Source organism: Megachile rotundata, chromosome 9 (genome assembly GCF_050947335.1).
Source record: "Megachile rotundata isolate GNS110a chromosome 9, iyMegRotu1, whole genome shotgun sequence".
NCBI lineage: Eukaryota > Metazoa > Arthropoda > Insecta > Hymenoptera > Megachilidae > Megachile > Megachile rotundata.
In genome coordinates, this window is record NC_134991.1 from 6741458 (window position 1) to 6760390 (window position 18933).

The 18933-nt window shown below is 36.7% G+C and overlaps 1 protein-coding gene across 2 annotated transcripts in view; it reads left to right on the forward strand.

Annotated features, from left to right (window-relative positions):
* The first annotated feature begins 8063 nt into the window (after window positions 1-8063).
* LOC100883410 (uncharacterized) overlaps window positions 8064-18933 on the forward strand; it is a 28496-nt gene continuing 17626 nt past the window's right edge. Inside the window, exons 1-2 of one of the 2 annotated variants that reach the window (XM_076535694.1) lie at window positions 8064-8541; window positions 10823-11444. In XM_076535694.1, the coding sequence (XP_076391809.1) occupies window positions 11375-11444 (70 nt within the window). In that variant the 5' untranslated portion in view covers window positions 8064-8541; window positions 10823-11374. The remainder of the gene's footprint in view (window positions 8542-10822; window positions 11445-18933) is intronic. The other variant, XM_076535695.1, reaches the window with a different exon arrangement.

The following is an 18933-nucleotide window of genomic DNA, read 5'->3' on the forward strand; positions in this document are numbered from 1 at the left end:
ATTTAAGGCTTTAGGAATATACATGTTTGGAAACTTGTGGATTTAGAGATTTGAGAATTTGTAAGTTTGTCTATTTAAAAATTTATGTATTTAAGATAATACAATTTTAAAAATTAGTATTTACAAGTTTGGAAAGGCAATCTGAATGTACCTAGAAATTTAATATCTAATGTCCATTAACACAGTACATTAATCATCAGTTGTGTCCATCAATTTTTCATGTATCATAAAATATGAAACATTTGTCGGGAAACTTCATAGCGTGATCCGAAGATAAATGGAGTTCCGCAAGAATTTTTATTACACGAAAGATTGATAACAGTGTGACGTTATTATATTTGCGTGAAATGAATAGAACAATCAGTTCGATATTTTAAACATGTCTACCTGTACGTCAAGAGTAGTAGATACGACTTTCTGGATCGTTTCATTATTACATTGACTCGTAGAGAAGTTGTATACCGGCGATATCAAGCGTGCCTTTGTTAGCCATAACATCGACCAACATGAATATAATTCACCCCGCGGTCCCGACAATCGATCGTCAATTTGCATACGATGAATCTCCTTTCAACCTGCATCGCATTCGATCGCGATGCAAAGCTAATTTATGCGATACGCGAAGATCGATGTTCCATCGAAGCTTTTCCCTTTTAACAACTTATTTCAAGCCTGTTTGTTCATCTATTTCTACACCGTGCATGATGTCATTCCGAATAGAACTAACAGTGGATGTAATTTTTATTTTAAATCAAATCTTGATTTTCTACAAGATTAAAAATTGTAAACAATTTGTTTATGAATTGCACATTTACAAATAATATAATATAATATAATATACATGATGTATTATGAATAATTAAACGGAGGGAAGGAAATGAAGTCGTAAATATCAAAGAAACTTATTAAAATATATTAAACTCTATTATGAATAAACGATAATATTTCCGTCCATACTTATTAACATTTTACATACCCCTTACATAAACACAGTCTCCAAAAAATGATATAATATTTTTTAATTTCACAGCAGCTATTTTGCAGCCATAAAAACAATCACAATTTTGATAACATTTTTCTTTCGATAATGTTCATTGAGGATCAACAATAAAGCTCCATTGGAAGAAGTTAACAGAGAGTCGAATATTGGCAAACCTGTAATAACACGTAATTTTCCCCAGGCTCGATAACTATAATTTCAGGCGAAATTGAATCTTTAATTGTATAGATCCCATACGACGATGATCAGCTGGCGCCAGTCGGGAAACAGGAATAAAACAGGTATGCTTCTCTTCGTTCGTTTCCTGCGTTTTCCGTCGCACACGGAAACGCTCGCTTCCTATTCGACAACTAACACTTATGTCGAGGTTGATTATGTCGAGAAGAAATCTTGCTCAGAAATACGCATTAATGTGTAAAAATAAATCCTTGAATACCGGAGAATTTTTCTGAGAAATCCTTGCTTCTAAACTTGATTCCCCGCCTCTTTTCTCTTCGCCATTGCGTTTCAGCAGCTTTGATTAAAATTAGTACGTTCAATACAAGAATTAATCTTCAAAGGTGACACCTCTTTAATACAATTTAGAATAAGTATTTTTGAAACCGTAAATTTTAAACATAATGAAAGAATTAATATTATAAAATTAAAATTACTGGAAAGATAACCTCAAAATTTGAGGAACTTAAAAATTGCTGTCAACAACAGAAATGCCTCCAAGTGTAAAGTATTACTAGAATAATATTTAGTAAAGTAAATTATATTGGAATGTTTGAACGCGTGATTCATTAATTTTTTCCCGCATTTCATCGAAATTGTTCACGCAATAAAGGTACATGTTTTCGAACAGTAAATCAAGAAGCCTCGAATAATACTAACTACATATTTGTGTCGTTACATCATTGTTAATTTATTATCGAACATGTACGTTTGTTATCGGTGCACACGTGGGAACGACGATTCCGATCAGGATGTTACACGAAGTTTATAGCTGTAGTTGACTCGTTATCGAGTTTCCTGTTTCTCAGAAATTTCAGTTCACCAAGGGGCCGATCGATGCTTACTTGGCTGATTGTTTGATCGATTTGCGTCGACATTGACCTTAACGCACTGAACGCCTGGCGAATTTTATGCCTTATTCACTGCGAAGCGCACTTAGCAACATTCATTATGACTCATTGTACGAATCGGTGAACACGGTGAAAATTGCCACTCGAGCACGCGTTATTACGGAAATAATTAACACATTGATGTGAGGGTTTAATGCAGTCGATGCCGTTAAATTGGTGGAAACAATTTTGTGTTCGGAGAATTGGAAATTTGATGATTTGTGGGTTTGGAAATTGTAGGATTTGCGAAGTGAGGGATTTGGTATTTTAGAAATTTGAGATTTTTGCTGTTGGGAGAATTAGGGATTCGAGAGTTTAGGGATCTGCAAATTTGGAGATTCGGGAATTTAAGAATTTGAGAATTTAGGGGTTTGAGAGTTTGAGAAATTCGGGGATTTAGAAATTTCAAAATTTAGGAATTTGAAAATTTAGAAATTCGAGATTTTTGGAATTGAGAAAATTAGGAATTCGAGAGTTTAGAGACCTGGACATTTGGGGGTTCGGGAACTTAGGAATATGAGAATTTAGGTATTTGAGAGTTTAAGGAATTAGGCAATTTAGAGATTTAAAAATTTAGGAATTTGGGATTTTTGCAATTGAAAAAATTAGGGATTCGAGAGTTTGGGGATCTGAAAATTTAGGAATTTGAGAATTTATGGATTTGGGAAATTAGAGATTTGGGAACCTAGGTACTTATTTAGAAATATAAAAATTTGAGAATTTTAATAATTCAAAAAATTAGAGATTTGCCAATGCAGAAATTTCGCAACTCAGGTACCTGCAAATTATTTGATTTATAAATTCAGGTAACTTCGTTTTGAAATGTTCAAGAATTTAATAACTTGAAAACATGGAAGTTTAAGGATTTAAAAACTTAAGAATTTAATTTAAAAAAATTGAAAGGTGCAAGAATTAAATGATTTGTAAAAATTAATTATAACATTGGCAATGATCCTCATGGCTCGATAATATATTCACACAATGCCACTCGCAAGAATTTCAAGCCACAAGGAAAAGAATAAAGGGATCCGCTCGCTGCGCATCGTTTCGTGGCCGCCATTGCGTAACGTTCGACTCTATACGAATTAAGCAACGATAAGCTTGATCACTGTGTTCGTCTTGGCAATTGTTGTTTCGTAGAAACGCCATTACAGATAATCGTCTTCGAACTACCTAACGCCCGCGATTCAACCGCAACGAAGTAGAAGAATCCTAATGTTGTTTGACCACGGGAATCTTTTTGATCCCTGAAAATTAGGTATATGTACAATATTCTTTGAATTTTATTTAAAGGTAAGTTTAAGACAACAGGTAATAGTATGATGAATATATTGTAAAATGGTCGTTGATCAGGTAGAAAATATCATTTGATCCATGTATCACTCTATGTAGTAATTTTACTAATTTTACTAATCCCCAATCCCCAAATTCCCAAACTTGCAAATTCTCAAATCTCTGAATCCACAAATTTCCAAACATGTATATTCCTAAAGCCTTAAATATCTATATTTACAAACTTGCAAATTCCCAAATCCCCTAATTTCCAGACTTGCAAATTTCCAAATCCCCAAATTTCCATATTTGCAAATTCCCAAATCCCCAAATTTCCAAGCTTGCGAATTCCCAAATCCCTAAATTTTCAAACTTGCAAATTCCCAAATCCCCAAATTTCCAAGCTTGCAAATTCCCAAATCCCTAAATTCCCAAACTTGCAAATTCCCAAATCCCCAAATTTCCAAGCTTGCAAATTCCCAAAGCCCCAAATTCCCAAACTCGCAAATCCCCAAATTCCTAACTCCCAAAATGTCCATCCCCCAAATTCCCAAATTCACCCCTCAATACTTCAAACCTCAAATATTATCCCTAAATACCAAGAGCCTTAAGACAACTATATCATAAACACTTGCGTCACGCAAATAGACTTCTAGTCCTGTAGGTACTCATATTGGTCTATGGACCTCTAGATACCTGGATCTGTGGATACCTTAAGATTCTTAAGATACTTCTTAAGATTTTTAGATACCAAAAATTTGAGATCCTCAAATAGGTTATTTAGGTCTTTATATTCTTAGATCTCTAGATGTTTAAATTTCTACATCATCAGATCGAGATAGGTTCATTTCGTTATACATGTATGTACTTCCAGATCCACATGTCTTCAAAGTACTGTATCCACATATTCCTAGATCTTCAGATTCAGAAATGTTTAAAATCCTACGTTCTAATATGTACAAGTCCTCACATACTTTCATCTTTCGTGTCCTATATTCTCATTTTTCTTCCATTATCAGATCTCCAGATTTTTAGAACTATACCTTTTATATTCATCATCGAAACGAACGAAAAGAATTTGAACAAAATTATGCAATTCAGTCGATCAAAAATTGATTCGATTCTATAAGTTCATACAAGATCCTCCATGGTGCAAGTTCATACGAGATTCTTCGTGGTGCAAGTTCAAGGCTCTGTCGAGCGATACCCACAAGGTCACCGAGTGTGCAAATACCGAGTGATCATAGCCGCGTACAGGTGCAGTCGCTTTCTCATTGCGAAGATGAGACGGTCACTGACGTAAACGGCACGTATCAAAACTGTCGACTGCTTCAACAAGTTCCATACCCGTCTCGTGCAGTCGTTCGACCAACATCCATACGTCACGATAAGCGCCATCGTGTGTTTTCCTCGATTGTGTCTCTCAAGTGTCCCGGTACTTCCTTCACCGAGGTTGCTCAATGGGAATAACAGAATTAATCATCGATCGGGTATTACTCACTCTCGACCCCGAAATATCTCGCAACGGAGAGAGAGACAGAAGCTGACCGAGTCCTTTCATTCATAAGCCGTGAATCTAGCGAGCTAGATCGACGAACGCGTCGTACCGGTTTCCAGATCGACCACTTTCATGATTTCGCTTTTTTTACTCGCGATTTTTGCGCGAATTTATTGGCTGACGTGTCCCTGCCGGTTGCACGGAGCATTAATCTTCGTGCATTCAGGTGAAGTACTCGTTGCGTCATTTGTGGAGCAAAATCGATTCGACACTGATAAATCGTGTTGTAAATAATTGATGAATAGACACTCATTGTTGTAATTTGATCGCACTAAGCAGGGGTTACAAGTTTTAATTGCGATACGTCATTTTTTGTGCCATCAATCTTTACTGGGTATATAGTAGGTACATAATTACAGTTTGAAAAAATATAATTTATAGCGCTGATGTCAGATATGATAATAATTTTATGGTAGATACGGTGGGTTTCTCTGAGGAAACTGGCAATTTACAGGAAGAGGACTCTAATACTCTAAAGTTGTCATACTCATTATAGTTTGCGGTTGTGTTATCCCCTTTTCCTATATTAGCAATTTTTACTACGACAGGAATTATATATTTAGCTTGCATATAAATGAAACCTTCATCTCCGATATCGTCATATTTCCAAAGAAAAGATGTGATACAACATACCTTGCAGGTGTTAGTATCCTTCTACATCGCCATATCCTAGATCAACACTCACACATAAGTCTCCCTAAGGAAGCCCCTATACCCGATAAATAACTTAATCTACATAAAAATACCTAAACTTCGACGTGGTGTAATATCACCAAGTCTAAAATTACACGAACTTCAGATACGTGAAGTATCAGCAAACTAAATTTTGCAAGTGCCTATTTAATTTTCTATTTGCATTCCTAAGTCATCACTGCGACACTGATTCAAAACAAGGTGAATCAGAAGTAAAAATACCATGGTGAAAGGTTAAATATAACAGATGTTACGTTAAAACAAGTGTCTTTAGCGGTTCATTTAGAGTCGAACAATACGGTAGAAAATGGCACGGGCAAATTGTTGCACGAACAACTGCAACGATCGATACCGGGTGACATTTTCTATCGTTCTGCCATTGTCGACGATTAGCTAGGCATTAGTTAGGCCTCGGTTAGTCACCTTCCTGGCGTTGTTTTGAAACGAACGGGCACGCGGCGACTAGATCGTATCGAAAGAATGGAACAATTGTTTCGAGGTCATGGTCGAATTGCACAGCGGGGAAAATGTATGCCGTATCGATTGTCTTCGACGCGTTGGTAATGTACACGCGTCCTGGGCGTCGACGATATAGCGTCGTCGTGTCCGATGACGCCGATAAGCTGGATAGAAATATTGATCAGAGGATAGGTAACCGTGTGTAATTATGCGGACTATTTCGTGGGTTCCGGTACCATCGCGTATCACTTGCCAAGTATTCGGCCGCGCTATTGTTTCGATCCGCTATCACACCCATTTATAAATGTCTCTGCTCGCTAAATGAATTTCATGCCGATTTGCCGGCTTAATTGGGTAGTTCTTGCAACTTGACTCGTTAACTTTAACTTTGGTATTCCGGGTTAAAGTTTCGTAATCGGTTCGAAGATTAAAGAATTCCACTTGCAGTAATTATGGGTTTGTTTCGTTTTGTAATTAGTATTGATCAATTTAATAAGCGGGGGCATTTAGGATGTATAGATGATGATACATAATAGAAATAAGTAGAATAGATCAGGTAACGATAGGTTAAAATTAGGTTTACACTAGGTTATGTTAGCTTAAGAACGACTGAAGTAAATTAGGTGAGGTTTGCTTAAAATTAGGTTATGTTAGGTTAAGAACGATTGGTGTAAGTCAAGTGAGGTTAGGTTAAAATTAGGTTATGTTCATTTAAGAACAAATGGTGTAAATCAAGTAAAGCTAGGTTAACTTTGAATAGGTTATGTCAGATTATGTTAAAGTCATGTTAGACTAGGTTTAACAGTGCAGATATATTTTTATTTAAACTTCAAATATAATTCCTGTAATTTAAGACCAACAGAAAACTTCATGTAAGAATTATTATTCTGAGAGTTACAACATTTTTTAAATATAACTAAGCATGTAATCAAATAGCAGGAAGCGAATAAAGCAATGCTTGTTAGAGCAGGACAAATGAATTGTTTATTTTGTATTCTGTGTTATATATTACAGCTCGGTTGTATATTTATTACATAAATCAGAGAAAGTTACTTCCTTATTTTTTACACGCTATAAAGAAATTTTTTGAAATTAGATCCTCAGTCTGCTCTGTTTATTATATGAACCAGAGAAAGTTTTATACTTCATTTGTTGCAAGAAACTTCATTAGACTAACAGTTTAATGAATATGGAACAAATTTAATATTTCTTGTACATCTATTAGGATTTTTTTACCCATTTAAGGAAGAAACCTTTTTTGTTTAGAAAGTGAGACAAATTTCGAATATGGTGAGAACTGGAAATTTGGCCATTAGGGAATTCGAGGACATTGTAGAATTTGATAATGTTAAATCCAAGAATCTTAAAATCTATCCATCTGAAAGTTCGCAGATGTAAGTTAAAAAATTTGTTTCTTGCATCTTTTAGATCAAATATCCACCCACTCGGAATCCCGCGCAAGCAAGTTCCAGCTAAAAAATAAAATTGTTTCAATACACCATAAGCAAGTCCCAGTTCCCAATATCCTTCCTTATCCTACCACTTCTCCTATACAATCCCTTCACCGTGGCTCGGCGAGTAACCACGTACTCTCTCCTTCGGCATAGTACGTAGAACCACAAAACCCAGCTCGACGCCAGACGCTGCAACATTCCAGTCCGCGGCGAAGCAGCCTGGTCCCTTCCCGAGATGTTCGTCCAACATCGAAGGGTGCTTCGAAAACAATTCCCCGGATACACCTGATCGGTGCAGGGAGGCCAGAAAACGTTTCCCCGTGGAGCGTTCGTCGTCGAGCAGTCAGGTGGGAGGTGGAAGGTGGAGTTACCGGTGACGACGAGCCTCGGCTGTGGCCTCTGGGTAGGGGCCCCTGGCGTCGTTGCGTACCCTGGTAACATGGGACCCCCACTTGTGCCTTCCGAAGTCGGAGGCGCATACGACGGCTCGACACCGATATACCGACAACGACGACAACGACGCCGACCGGCGTTGCGATCATCATCCGTCCTACCGTCTGCAGTTGCAGTCGGCCACCGCGCTCACCATCGAGCACGCGACATTCAGCTCGCGGGGATTCCCGACGCGTTTCCCGTCGCTCGACGTGCCCGATCACCGAGCCCCGTTCGCTCCGCTCGAACCAGGATACGTGGATAGTGAGTCACAGGTGCTACGCAGCTATCTGGGATAGAAATCGTGCTTCTCCATTCTCTCGTTTCGGTGGATCGAATTGTGAACCGATCGATCGGCTGACACCGGTTTCTCGTCGGGCTCCTGAGCGTTCGCGCGCATGTCGATGATTCCTCGTCCAGTGATTCGGGGACAGTGAGGGTACTCTCGCGGAGAAGGGGTATCCCGACGGTGACAGTGAGCAGATCCCGTGAATTTTCTGTGCATTCGGACGTGGCGAGGCGATCACCGACGACCCGAGCAACTGGATCGACCCGGACGACCACAAGGTTTTCGAGTTTCTGTCACACTAGTCGTGGGAACTGCGAATAATTCGGGGGGAAAGCGAGACGCAACACTTTCGAAATATTCCTCGACTTTTTGCCTTTCTATTTGCGTAGGATGTCCCTCGCTGGATCGTGCAGCACGCGCGCGACCGCCACCGTACGTACTCGCGATCGGGAAAATCGGTTTTTCCTTCCTGTCCATATTTTCGTCAAACGGTGAATCACCGTTCGCGTTCGCCGAAAGTTCAAGGAAATACGAGGGTGTGCGCGACCCGCGATCGCTTTCTTAAATCGTTAACCTGGCCGATTTATTCGCGATCCCGTGCACCCCATTATATGGTAATTGCCCTGGCACGTACCCGACGATACGGTGTTGCTTCATGCTCGAGTAACTTTGACATATTGGGAGCATAATTGTCCCGGACAGTGTACCGTGAAACGCGCGATTTCAGTCGGTCCTCGAACTTCCACGCTCGGTCTACGACGAGATAATCGGCGTGCAACGAATTTCAATCGTTCGCGTGGTGATTTCGCAAGATTCGCCACTTTTTTTTACGGTTAACCGTGCCCTTTTGTTGCGCCTCTAGAAACGCGAAATCATGCTCCAAATGATGGAGAACGCTCTGTTCGTTCACCTCGTCCTGGCTCACAGATCGTCGATCGTAGACGTTCATTGATCGATGCTCAGACACTGCTTTTTATTCCTGACTCGTTCCAGGCGTGAGTCAACGCTGCTCGATATCTGAAACGATCGCTGCGAGCTATGTTAGAACCGTTCCACTCTTATTGTTAGAGCGAGCTTCAATTTTTACATACGTAACTCTGGTGGCATTTCCTAAGTTCTTCCAGTGCACGAGCTATAACAGAATTTCGCGTTTATTCTTTTGCACATTTGTCTCTTGAGGTAACATATCAAATACCTAACTTCAAAATTAAGTACATTCAAAATTTAACTTTAATCAGGTTTCATTTATTTTGCATGCTTTGGAAGTACATATTTTTGAAGATTAATTAGTATTTATTTTAGGAAAGATAAATAACGTAAAGAATAAAATTGACACATTGATAATCTCAGTAAAACTTGATCACTTATAATATCGAAGTTTTCATCATTAAATATAGTTTTACCTTTTATGTTCGTATTAAAGTTTTTCCCTTGATATTATTAGTGCTCATGATCATTAACGCTATTCAATTTTTTCCTCGATTACTCGATTATACGGTACTTGAAGCGTAATGACACGTCAGTCATCAGTGTCCTCCATTACAGTCACATTAAAATAAAATCGAACGTAGCTGATCGTTAAATTATGCAAAATGCAAATGAATACTTTCATTCTAATATCATAAAATAGTTCGTTAATGAATGAACAAGAGACGTGGAATGACTATCTTTACGATCCTCGATTTCCGGTGTTGCGCTCGGGAAAAATCACGGCCAGCATGGCGTTCGTTTCCGTTCACGAATCGGTAGGTACAATAAATCATGAGTTATCTTGGGGACGGTCGAAAGTTGCCTGTACGGATCAATGTCACGTTGCAATAACGGAACTACGTCATAAATTAGCGAGCCCCGGCCAGGTTAGTTCGATAAAAATTCCTTGGTCACCTCGTGTCACACCGGTTTCTCCCGTGTTCTCGGCACTGTTCTCCGCGATTCCAGAAGGTCAAGTTCTATTCGTTGAGGAAATATCGATCTTTTCCTCTATCGAATCGTTATCGAGATCCTCGCGAATCGATGGTGATAATGGCGTTTTGACTACGATTGAACGTTCAACACTTGCAAATAAAAAGTATTCGTTAAACACAAGATTAGAGAATTTAGTATTTATACAATTTGAAGACAATGTAAAATTAAAAAATTTGTTAGGAGTAGTAGAATTGTTTAATCCATCTTCAGATAATGGAGGGGTTTACTGTATAAATTATATGTACTTTTATCCTAGAAAAAATGAGACCATTTGGCCGATAGTTCACCGATGAAATAATGTTAAAAATTTTTGTCTCTGTTATCTACAAAATTTGCAAAATTACCTTTTGCTGTTTATGTCGTTTTTAATAGTAACTTTGCAAGGTAAATATGTTTGATCAGCTAAGTAAAATAATGCTTGAAGTAAATAATGGCGCTAGGAAACTTGTGGAGATAAATCTGAAGAAGGGTCTAATACGTCAGTGCATACCCGGTAGAGCCGACGAAGAGTTGGATGTTCCCAGTCTTCGTCACATTAGTATCGAGGTCAAGCTTCTCTCATGTTAATACAGAATCCTTCGTTGTTCGATCTAGAGAAGGCAAGCAGCCGGAAGTTGGTTCACACAGAAATTCTTCGAAGAACCTCAGTAACCTAAGAAGAAAGGCCTAAGAGGAATTTCGACGTAGCTTAAGAAGAAATAAAGATATCCTACGAATCTGAAGTCTAAAAGAATCTCAAAGAAATTTAAAAAGAATCTGAAACTAACTTAAAAGGAAGAACTAGCCTAAAAAGAAGAATTTCAAAGTAGTCGGAAAAGAAGAATTTCAAGATAGGCAAACAAAAAAGAAGATAGTCGAAGAATTCCAAGGCAGCCAGAAGAGTAAAGTCGCGAAGTGAAAGAGGAGTTCATTTTAAAGTGCAAGGGTGGAAGTTGAAGTAATTGGTGAAGGAACATTAACAACGGTCGTGAAACACGGTGACACGGAGGGGGTTTTACATGCGTCATCGTCGTGCGGGTACAAATCGCACGCGACGAAACGCTTCGACGGCAGTACACGTGCGTAACGACGCGCTCGATCGTTTCAGCGTACCACGCGGTTTCGATCCTCTCTCAAGGATACGTGGTGATAAATGCGGTGCTGGAGATGACGTCCTCCGCGTTCTCCAAAATGGTTACCCGGCTCGTCCTCCTGGGCCTCCTCGTCGCGTGCAACGGTAAGTAAATTTCATATTTTACTTCCCATTCAACTTAGACAAGTGCTTACACAAATTACACAAATTATGTATAATGCTTCTACAAATTAGACAATATACGCACAGTGATTATGGTTACATTCCTTATGTAAATTATACGTGTTAAATGTTTATAGGAATTATTGATATATGCGTAATGTTTATATAAGTTACATATACGTCAGTACTTATATAAATTGCTTTCATATTAAAATTATATATTGTTTACAACATTGCATATGCAATGTGCATATGCAATGTGTAACGTTTATATTAGTTGCTTACATATGTTATACTTATACAAGTTACTGACATATGTACGTGTCAGTAATGTGATGGTTATATCAATTATTTACACATGTTCCTACAATCTTATAGAAATTATTTATACAGCATACAATACTTATACTGCTTCTACATACACTTACACAAATTTATACCACTTTGATAAATGTTGTGAAAAAATAACGTATGACAGGTAAATACATGAAATCAGATTGAACTTCTTATGTAACATTTTTTACAAATAAATTTTTTCATATAATGACACTTATTGTTCTGACAACTTTGTTTTCTTTCATTTTTTGTGATAACATTGATTTTTTAAAGGATGACAATACCAGAGCTGTTTTACGAAACTATGTTTTTTTAATTGGGCTGGTAATTTCGATGATTCTTTGTTGAAATTTACTGAAATTTGCTGATAATTGTTTTACAAGTAAATAACGGTTACATAATTTTCCGTTGCGTCCATTTTGTAATGTTCTACTCGAGTGTTTGCTTTAGATTAAACATTTCCATGCATATTCATTTGTTTCTGAGAAAAATTTCTCGGTTTATCGAAGAAACAATAGATAAATGGCCCAAAGATAATCTTTAAACGACATTGGTAATTAGGCAGAAAGCAGCAATTTGTTGACTGATTCCTCGAGTTCGACGTCAACTCTAACGAAAATCACTGTTCATGGAAACAGAGTTATTACCTAATTTGGAATTTTAGTTTCTTCCGTTTATTTTGTGCAATTAGGAAATGATAAAACTTTTAATTGCAAATGAGTCGGTCATAAGACATAATTGTCACATAAAGGACACAAGACTCACATTAATTACGGTTATAAAACCTATTAGCGAAATAAAAAATAGTATTCGATCCTTTCAATGGTTTATGGATTGCATATAATTTGTCATCAAAATAATTGTGATTGTTTTGAGCGTTGAAAACATTGAGAAGCAATTTCATTGGGGATCGGAGACACCAGTAGCGTGTCACAGTGTCAATCGGTTGATATGGCACGAATTAATATGCTATGAGCCATCATTTTACGACTGTGAAGGCCTTAACCTCGACAAGGGCCACGTAGCCTTTAAGTGACTTTACAGAGGTTGCATTCGAAATGATCAACACGAGGGCATTGCTTCTTATTGTTACTGCCACGTAATGTTTCGGTTCAAGTGTCAACGCGTGTCAGTTTTCTAGAAATCCTCAACACCATCTCTTCTTCCATTACATATCCCAATTACTCCTTCAGTTACAGATACCAAAGGACTAGTGTCGCATTAATATTTCATTCATTTACATTATTTTATTACGAATAATATTTTTTAATATTATGATCATATTAAACACTGTGGGAAGACTCAAATAATTTTACCTCCCTCTTCTATTATACTTATTAGGTTCAACAATCAATAATTTTTTTTATCGATTGCCGAAATTTTCCAAAATTTTTTTTATATGTATCATGGATTTTCTGAAGAATTATTATATGCGGTTTGTGTCTTATCAAAGTGACATATGTCTACCATATCCTGTAACTAATAAGCCTAAGTATATAATAAATTTTTAGTTTCTTCCTAGATAGCTCTACAGAAGAAAATATTTGTGAAAGTTATATTATTTCACTGCATGTAGTGATTTCCCATTTAGTATCATGGTTCATATTACAAGAATGTGAGCAATTTTGAAATCTCCTCGACACTTATCTGCAAATACCTTCAGATACGTACTTAAACATTCAAGCACGAACAGAACCGAAACATGATCATAACTTTAAATTACTATTAACTTTTATCCTCAACAAAACTCTCTTCTGAACCAAAAATAATCACGCTTAAAAAATTCTTAACAAATTCACCAATTTTAATTTATTATAATCAAAACAAATATATTTTTATTTCCGGTATACCATAAAATCTGCATCTCCATATTTTATCTTTCTCGTATTATAAGAATTAACCATTTTACGAAAGAGAAGTCATTCTATAACCCTGACAGTGAAATCAGATCGATTTTCTGCGATCCACAATTTCATTAACCGAGCCTCGTGAACGTGACACGTGTGAGGAGTTAATGGTAAGCGTCGCGTTCGTCTGGTGACGCGAAAATCTATGTTAACGAGTTCACTTTCATCGGGAGTGTGTGTCGTTTGAATAACAAGCTCGATTCAGCGACGATTTTCGCCGGACGCGAGCGAAATCGCGGCGATCTCGAGCGGATCGGAATCAGAGCGAGACGCGAGCCATCGCCTAGAATCAGACTGACGAGTTCTGTAGCTGCCTTACTCGTCTCGGTGATTTCAATGAAACTAGAAACGTGATTTGCTAAGTTTACATCGACACGATGTATAAATAGTCTGCGGACTCTGGTAACAAAAAGAAGGATCAGCTCTGTTTCACACGAAACCATTACAAATCTTCGCTCGTGTCTTCACATTTTGTTAACTTGTTATTTTTAATGAATTTGAGGTTATTGAATTATTAAATTGTTGCGGTTATTGTTTTGTTAAATTGTTGCAATTATTGTATTATTAAAGTTACTGAATTATTAAATTGTTGTAATTATTAAAAAATTAAATTGTTGTAGTTAATGAATTATTAAATTGTTGTAGTTATTGAATTATTAAATTATTGTAGCTACTGAATTATTAAATTCTTATAATTATTGAACAATTAAATTGTTGCAATTATTGTATTGTTAAATTGTTGAATTAAGTTATTGAATTATTAAATTATTGCAGTTACTGAATTATTCAATTATTATAACTATTAATCAATTAAATTGTTGCAATTACTGTATTATTAAATTGTTGCAGTTATTGAATTATTAAATTATTACAATTACTGAATTATTAAATTATTATAATGATTGCACAATTAAATTGTTGCAATTACTGTATTGTTAAAATGTTGCAGTTATTAAATTATCCAATTATTGCAGTTACTGAATTATTAAACTACACCAATTAAATAAGTAAACCATTGTAATTAATAAATTATAAAATTATCGCAGAAGTATTAAATTGTTCTAATTATCAAACCATTAAACTGTTGCATTCATTGAATTATTAAACTGTTACACGAACTATCAATTTAATGAATATTGATCAGTACTGCAAGTTAATGACATAGCGATCGAGTGTTCCATATGTATAAATTAGATAGGATAATTAATTTGGATCAGTGATCTTTTAATTATGCTAGACGGTGTGTAACGGACGTCATACTTGACCCTGTTTTAGGATATGGGTTCTACGTTTATATGTAAATCAGAATTTGTGGAGCACGGAATAGTTCATAGCAATTGTACTATGTGCACATATTAAAACTGTTATTACACAATATTAAGTCCATTAAAGTAATTAGAGTTTCTGTCTGATGATCCAGCTATTTTAGAGATTTTAATACTTTATCAAGTATGACCAGATGGAAATTTGACAATTTGGAACTCTGAAAATTTGACAATTTAGAGATTTGTAAGGTTAGAAATACAGGAAATCGTCAATTTACAAATTTAAAGAGACAGAAAACTATTAATTCAGAAATTTAGAAATATACCAAATTCAGTCAGAAAAAAATACAGAAAATCGTAAATTCAAAAATGTGGAAGTACATAAAATTATTAATTTAGAAATCGAGAAATACAAAAAATCCTTCTGCCTAAACTGTAGAAATACAGAAAATTCTTAATTTGAAAACGTAGAAGTTTAGAAGGCTAGTACAAGACCAGTTATAAACTTAGAGATTCCAAAAATTAACCTAACCAAAAATTTTCGACTTAGAACCTCAAAAATTGAATCGCTAATTTTGGACTTAGAATTTCGAGGAATATCTATAAAATTACTCATGCAAGAAGGAACAGGTGGAATTTTCACCAACACAGTAACATCGCGGTGCAGGTAGGGTACAGAGTGGAACGATGCAAATCGAGTCGATCGAGCGTGTAGAATTCAAGACGGTCTCGAACTCGGTAAAAAGCAGAAGGGCACACGTTTTTCTCGGCGTAGCTCAACGTGCAATAATGTCGCGTTCAAATGTTAAGACGTTGATGCATCGACGAAGTGAAACCGGTTCAACAGCGGCCAGCGATGAATAAAGGTAGCCGCAGAAAAACGTAGAGGAAACAGCAATCAGCAAAGCTGCAGTCCGAGCTATCCAAATATCGATAACGTAGAGTTTGCGTGCAACAACGTCAATTATCGCTGGTAACGTCAATCGAGAGACGTTGATGGAGCCTCTGGATCTTCGAGTTTCGGCTACCTGGACGTTTTGTTAATCCTCTTTCGATGCCTTCTCGTAAAGCATTCGAGGAGCGGCGTTCTCGGCCCGAAAGAACTGGTTCTTCTACGGAGGGTGGTTAAACTCGATGCAATGCGTGCATTTAGTGAAACATCGGTCTGGAATGCAAACACGTGGGGAAGGGTAGGAACCTGCATGGGAACCTATCGTACGATCCTCCATTACGATCCACGCCGCTGAGTTTTATGCGTTCTATGGATAAGCTGAACTGGATTCTGCCTTCGGATTTTACGTAATGATCGTTTATTATTATTTCTTCTCTCATTTTATACGTCGGGTCTGTGACAAAAATATCAAACGATAATTATTGGATGAGCGAATTTATTTTTAACCGTAAGGGTTGTCACTGATTTTTATATAATTGAATACATTTTTTTATATTACAGTTTCGAAGTTTCAAATTCTTGAGAACCCAAAATTATGAAGTCCTAAGAATTTTTACAAGATTCCAACAGTCCCTAAAATTCCATAATTCCAAGATCCGAAACTCGTTCCTCTGAAATATCCTAAGAATCCCGATTCGAGCACCCTGCGGTTCAGAAAAGTCCTGTAATGAGTCCTGTGAGCGAAGGATGTTCTTGCGTATCCTTGACACCGTCACAAGAATTCTCGAGGCAGGCGTATGCCTTACCTTTTACAGAATTCTCAACGCATAGAGGCAGTGGCCAATCGATATTTATTTTTTTATTAATCCACACTTCCGATGAACGTTTAAACAGCTTCTGAAAACAACGAAAACAAAGTACTCGTCTGGGGATCAATATTTTTCTTCGAACTTGTTCACGACGAGACGAGTGGCGCTCAGAAACGGAAACACGGTTCCCCCGACAGATTTCCGGGGTCAATTTTAACCAAGGACGATTAGCCGTTCGATCTTTGTTCTCCGAGGAATAGACACGATCTCGTGCATCGATTGCTCCCGTCACGATGTTAACTAATGAGTCGAACACGTCGGCTCTAACGCTCGCGTTGTTGGTTTTGTAATATTCCTTGAGAAACTTCGTCTCGAACAATGGAGAGTCGACTGAGAAAATATGAATTCATCTTCGAAGCATTCTTTATTACTTCGAATTGCAGGTTTCGCTCAGGTCTGATTAATCTCTCTGTTTTGCCATTTCTTGATGCTTCAGAATACGAGTTTAAATCTTGTTAATAATACTTCTTCTTGTTAAGTTGATAAATAATGTACTGTGACCTTTTTGCAGTTAGCCTATCAAATTAGGTTGGCTGATAGCACAATTTACAGATCAATTTTCTTCTGTTTCATACAGTACTTTCTTCACTTTCCTTTGTCTTAAAAGGTACTTTTGAAACTTATTTTTCAAAGGTACTTTTTAAATTTTATTTTTTTATAGAATCATATTTTAGTACAGCCACTGTACTTTCCGACAAAATCCAAGTAATTTTGTCCTCGTTCCTTAAGAAATATATCTTATCACGTTGTAAAGAGGAGCATATAAAGTTGATAAAAGTAACTTAATCTTGGTTCTCGATTTAACCGGTCTACCTCGATGTTGATTAGGCCGGTTAATCGAGATCCCATATTAAAGTACAATGAAGAAGAATAGAAGTACAAGACCGTACTTTCTCAGCAAATCAATTCTTCCAACAATTACCTGATTCTTGCAGAACAGGATATAATGTATTTTTCCGGTATTTCTCGTATGATTCAAGACGCTTTCTCCCCGGATTTAGAAACGTCTTTGTCCAAAATCTTTCCGAGAAACGTGAGTATGCAATATGGTTCTCGGAACGCTGTTTCTTCCTGGATAAGTCTTCGAGAGACGTTTCTCGAAAATGATATTAATGTCACGGTTCGTAGCGATCAGAAGATGAAGTGTCGTAGCAATTTGTTAGAAGCATCTTCATATTCATGTGCGTTGATAACAAGGTGATTGCAACGTTCCGTTCCGCGTTGAATCTCACGGACCGATAAGACACGTACTGCGTTTAAAAATGAACGTTGACACAGTTCCATCAACAATGCGAATTTGCGTCGACAGTGTCCCATTGATCGTGAACAAATGCGTTTATTACTTTCGATCCAGTGACTTATTAACTCGGAGAATATGTCTACGAATGATAATACGAGGATGCAGCAGTTTGATGTCTGAAATGTGGCAAAAATTTATGTAGATATCAAATTTATCGCGGTTTTTGTTATGAGAAATGTAGTGTGGAGCGGAACGAGTGCACATCTGAGACGCGATTGCATTTCGAGAATTTGTTATTGATTTCAATATTTGATCGTTCAAAATATTTCAAATTATCAAATGTGAAGACAAATGTACAGTATTCACTTTCTAGGTTTTAGATTTTCAAATTTTAATTTTCATATCATAGACCTGAAATTAAAACATTCTATTGATTCACGTTTTTTAAATTTCATGGTCTCAATGTTTTAATGCTTGCAGAATTCTATAATTTCGAAATGTCAGTGTTAACAAATTTTAAGGTCTTAGAGACTCAAATTTTAAAAATCCCAAAATTCTAAAATTCTCACGCCTCAAAGTCCCAAGGTTTGTTGCAAATTTTCAGTGTTCAAAATTTTTAAATTCCAAGATATCAAAGTGCCAAAATTCCAAAGTCTCAGACTTTCAAAATTCCAAGATTCAATCATCCTAAATTTCTAAAATTCTGTCATTCCAAAATTCCAAAATTCCAAAATTCCAAGACTCCAGTCTCAAAGTTGCAAAATTTCAATGTTTCAAAATCTCAAAATTTTAAAATTCCAAGATTTCAACATTTCACACTGCTAAAATTCCAAAGTCCAAATTTCCAAAATTCCAAAATTCCAAAATTCTAAGATTCCAAAGTTGCAAAATTTCAATGTTTCAAGATCTCAAAATTCTAAAACTCCAAAATTCCAAAATTTCAATATATCAAACCACAAAAT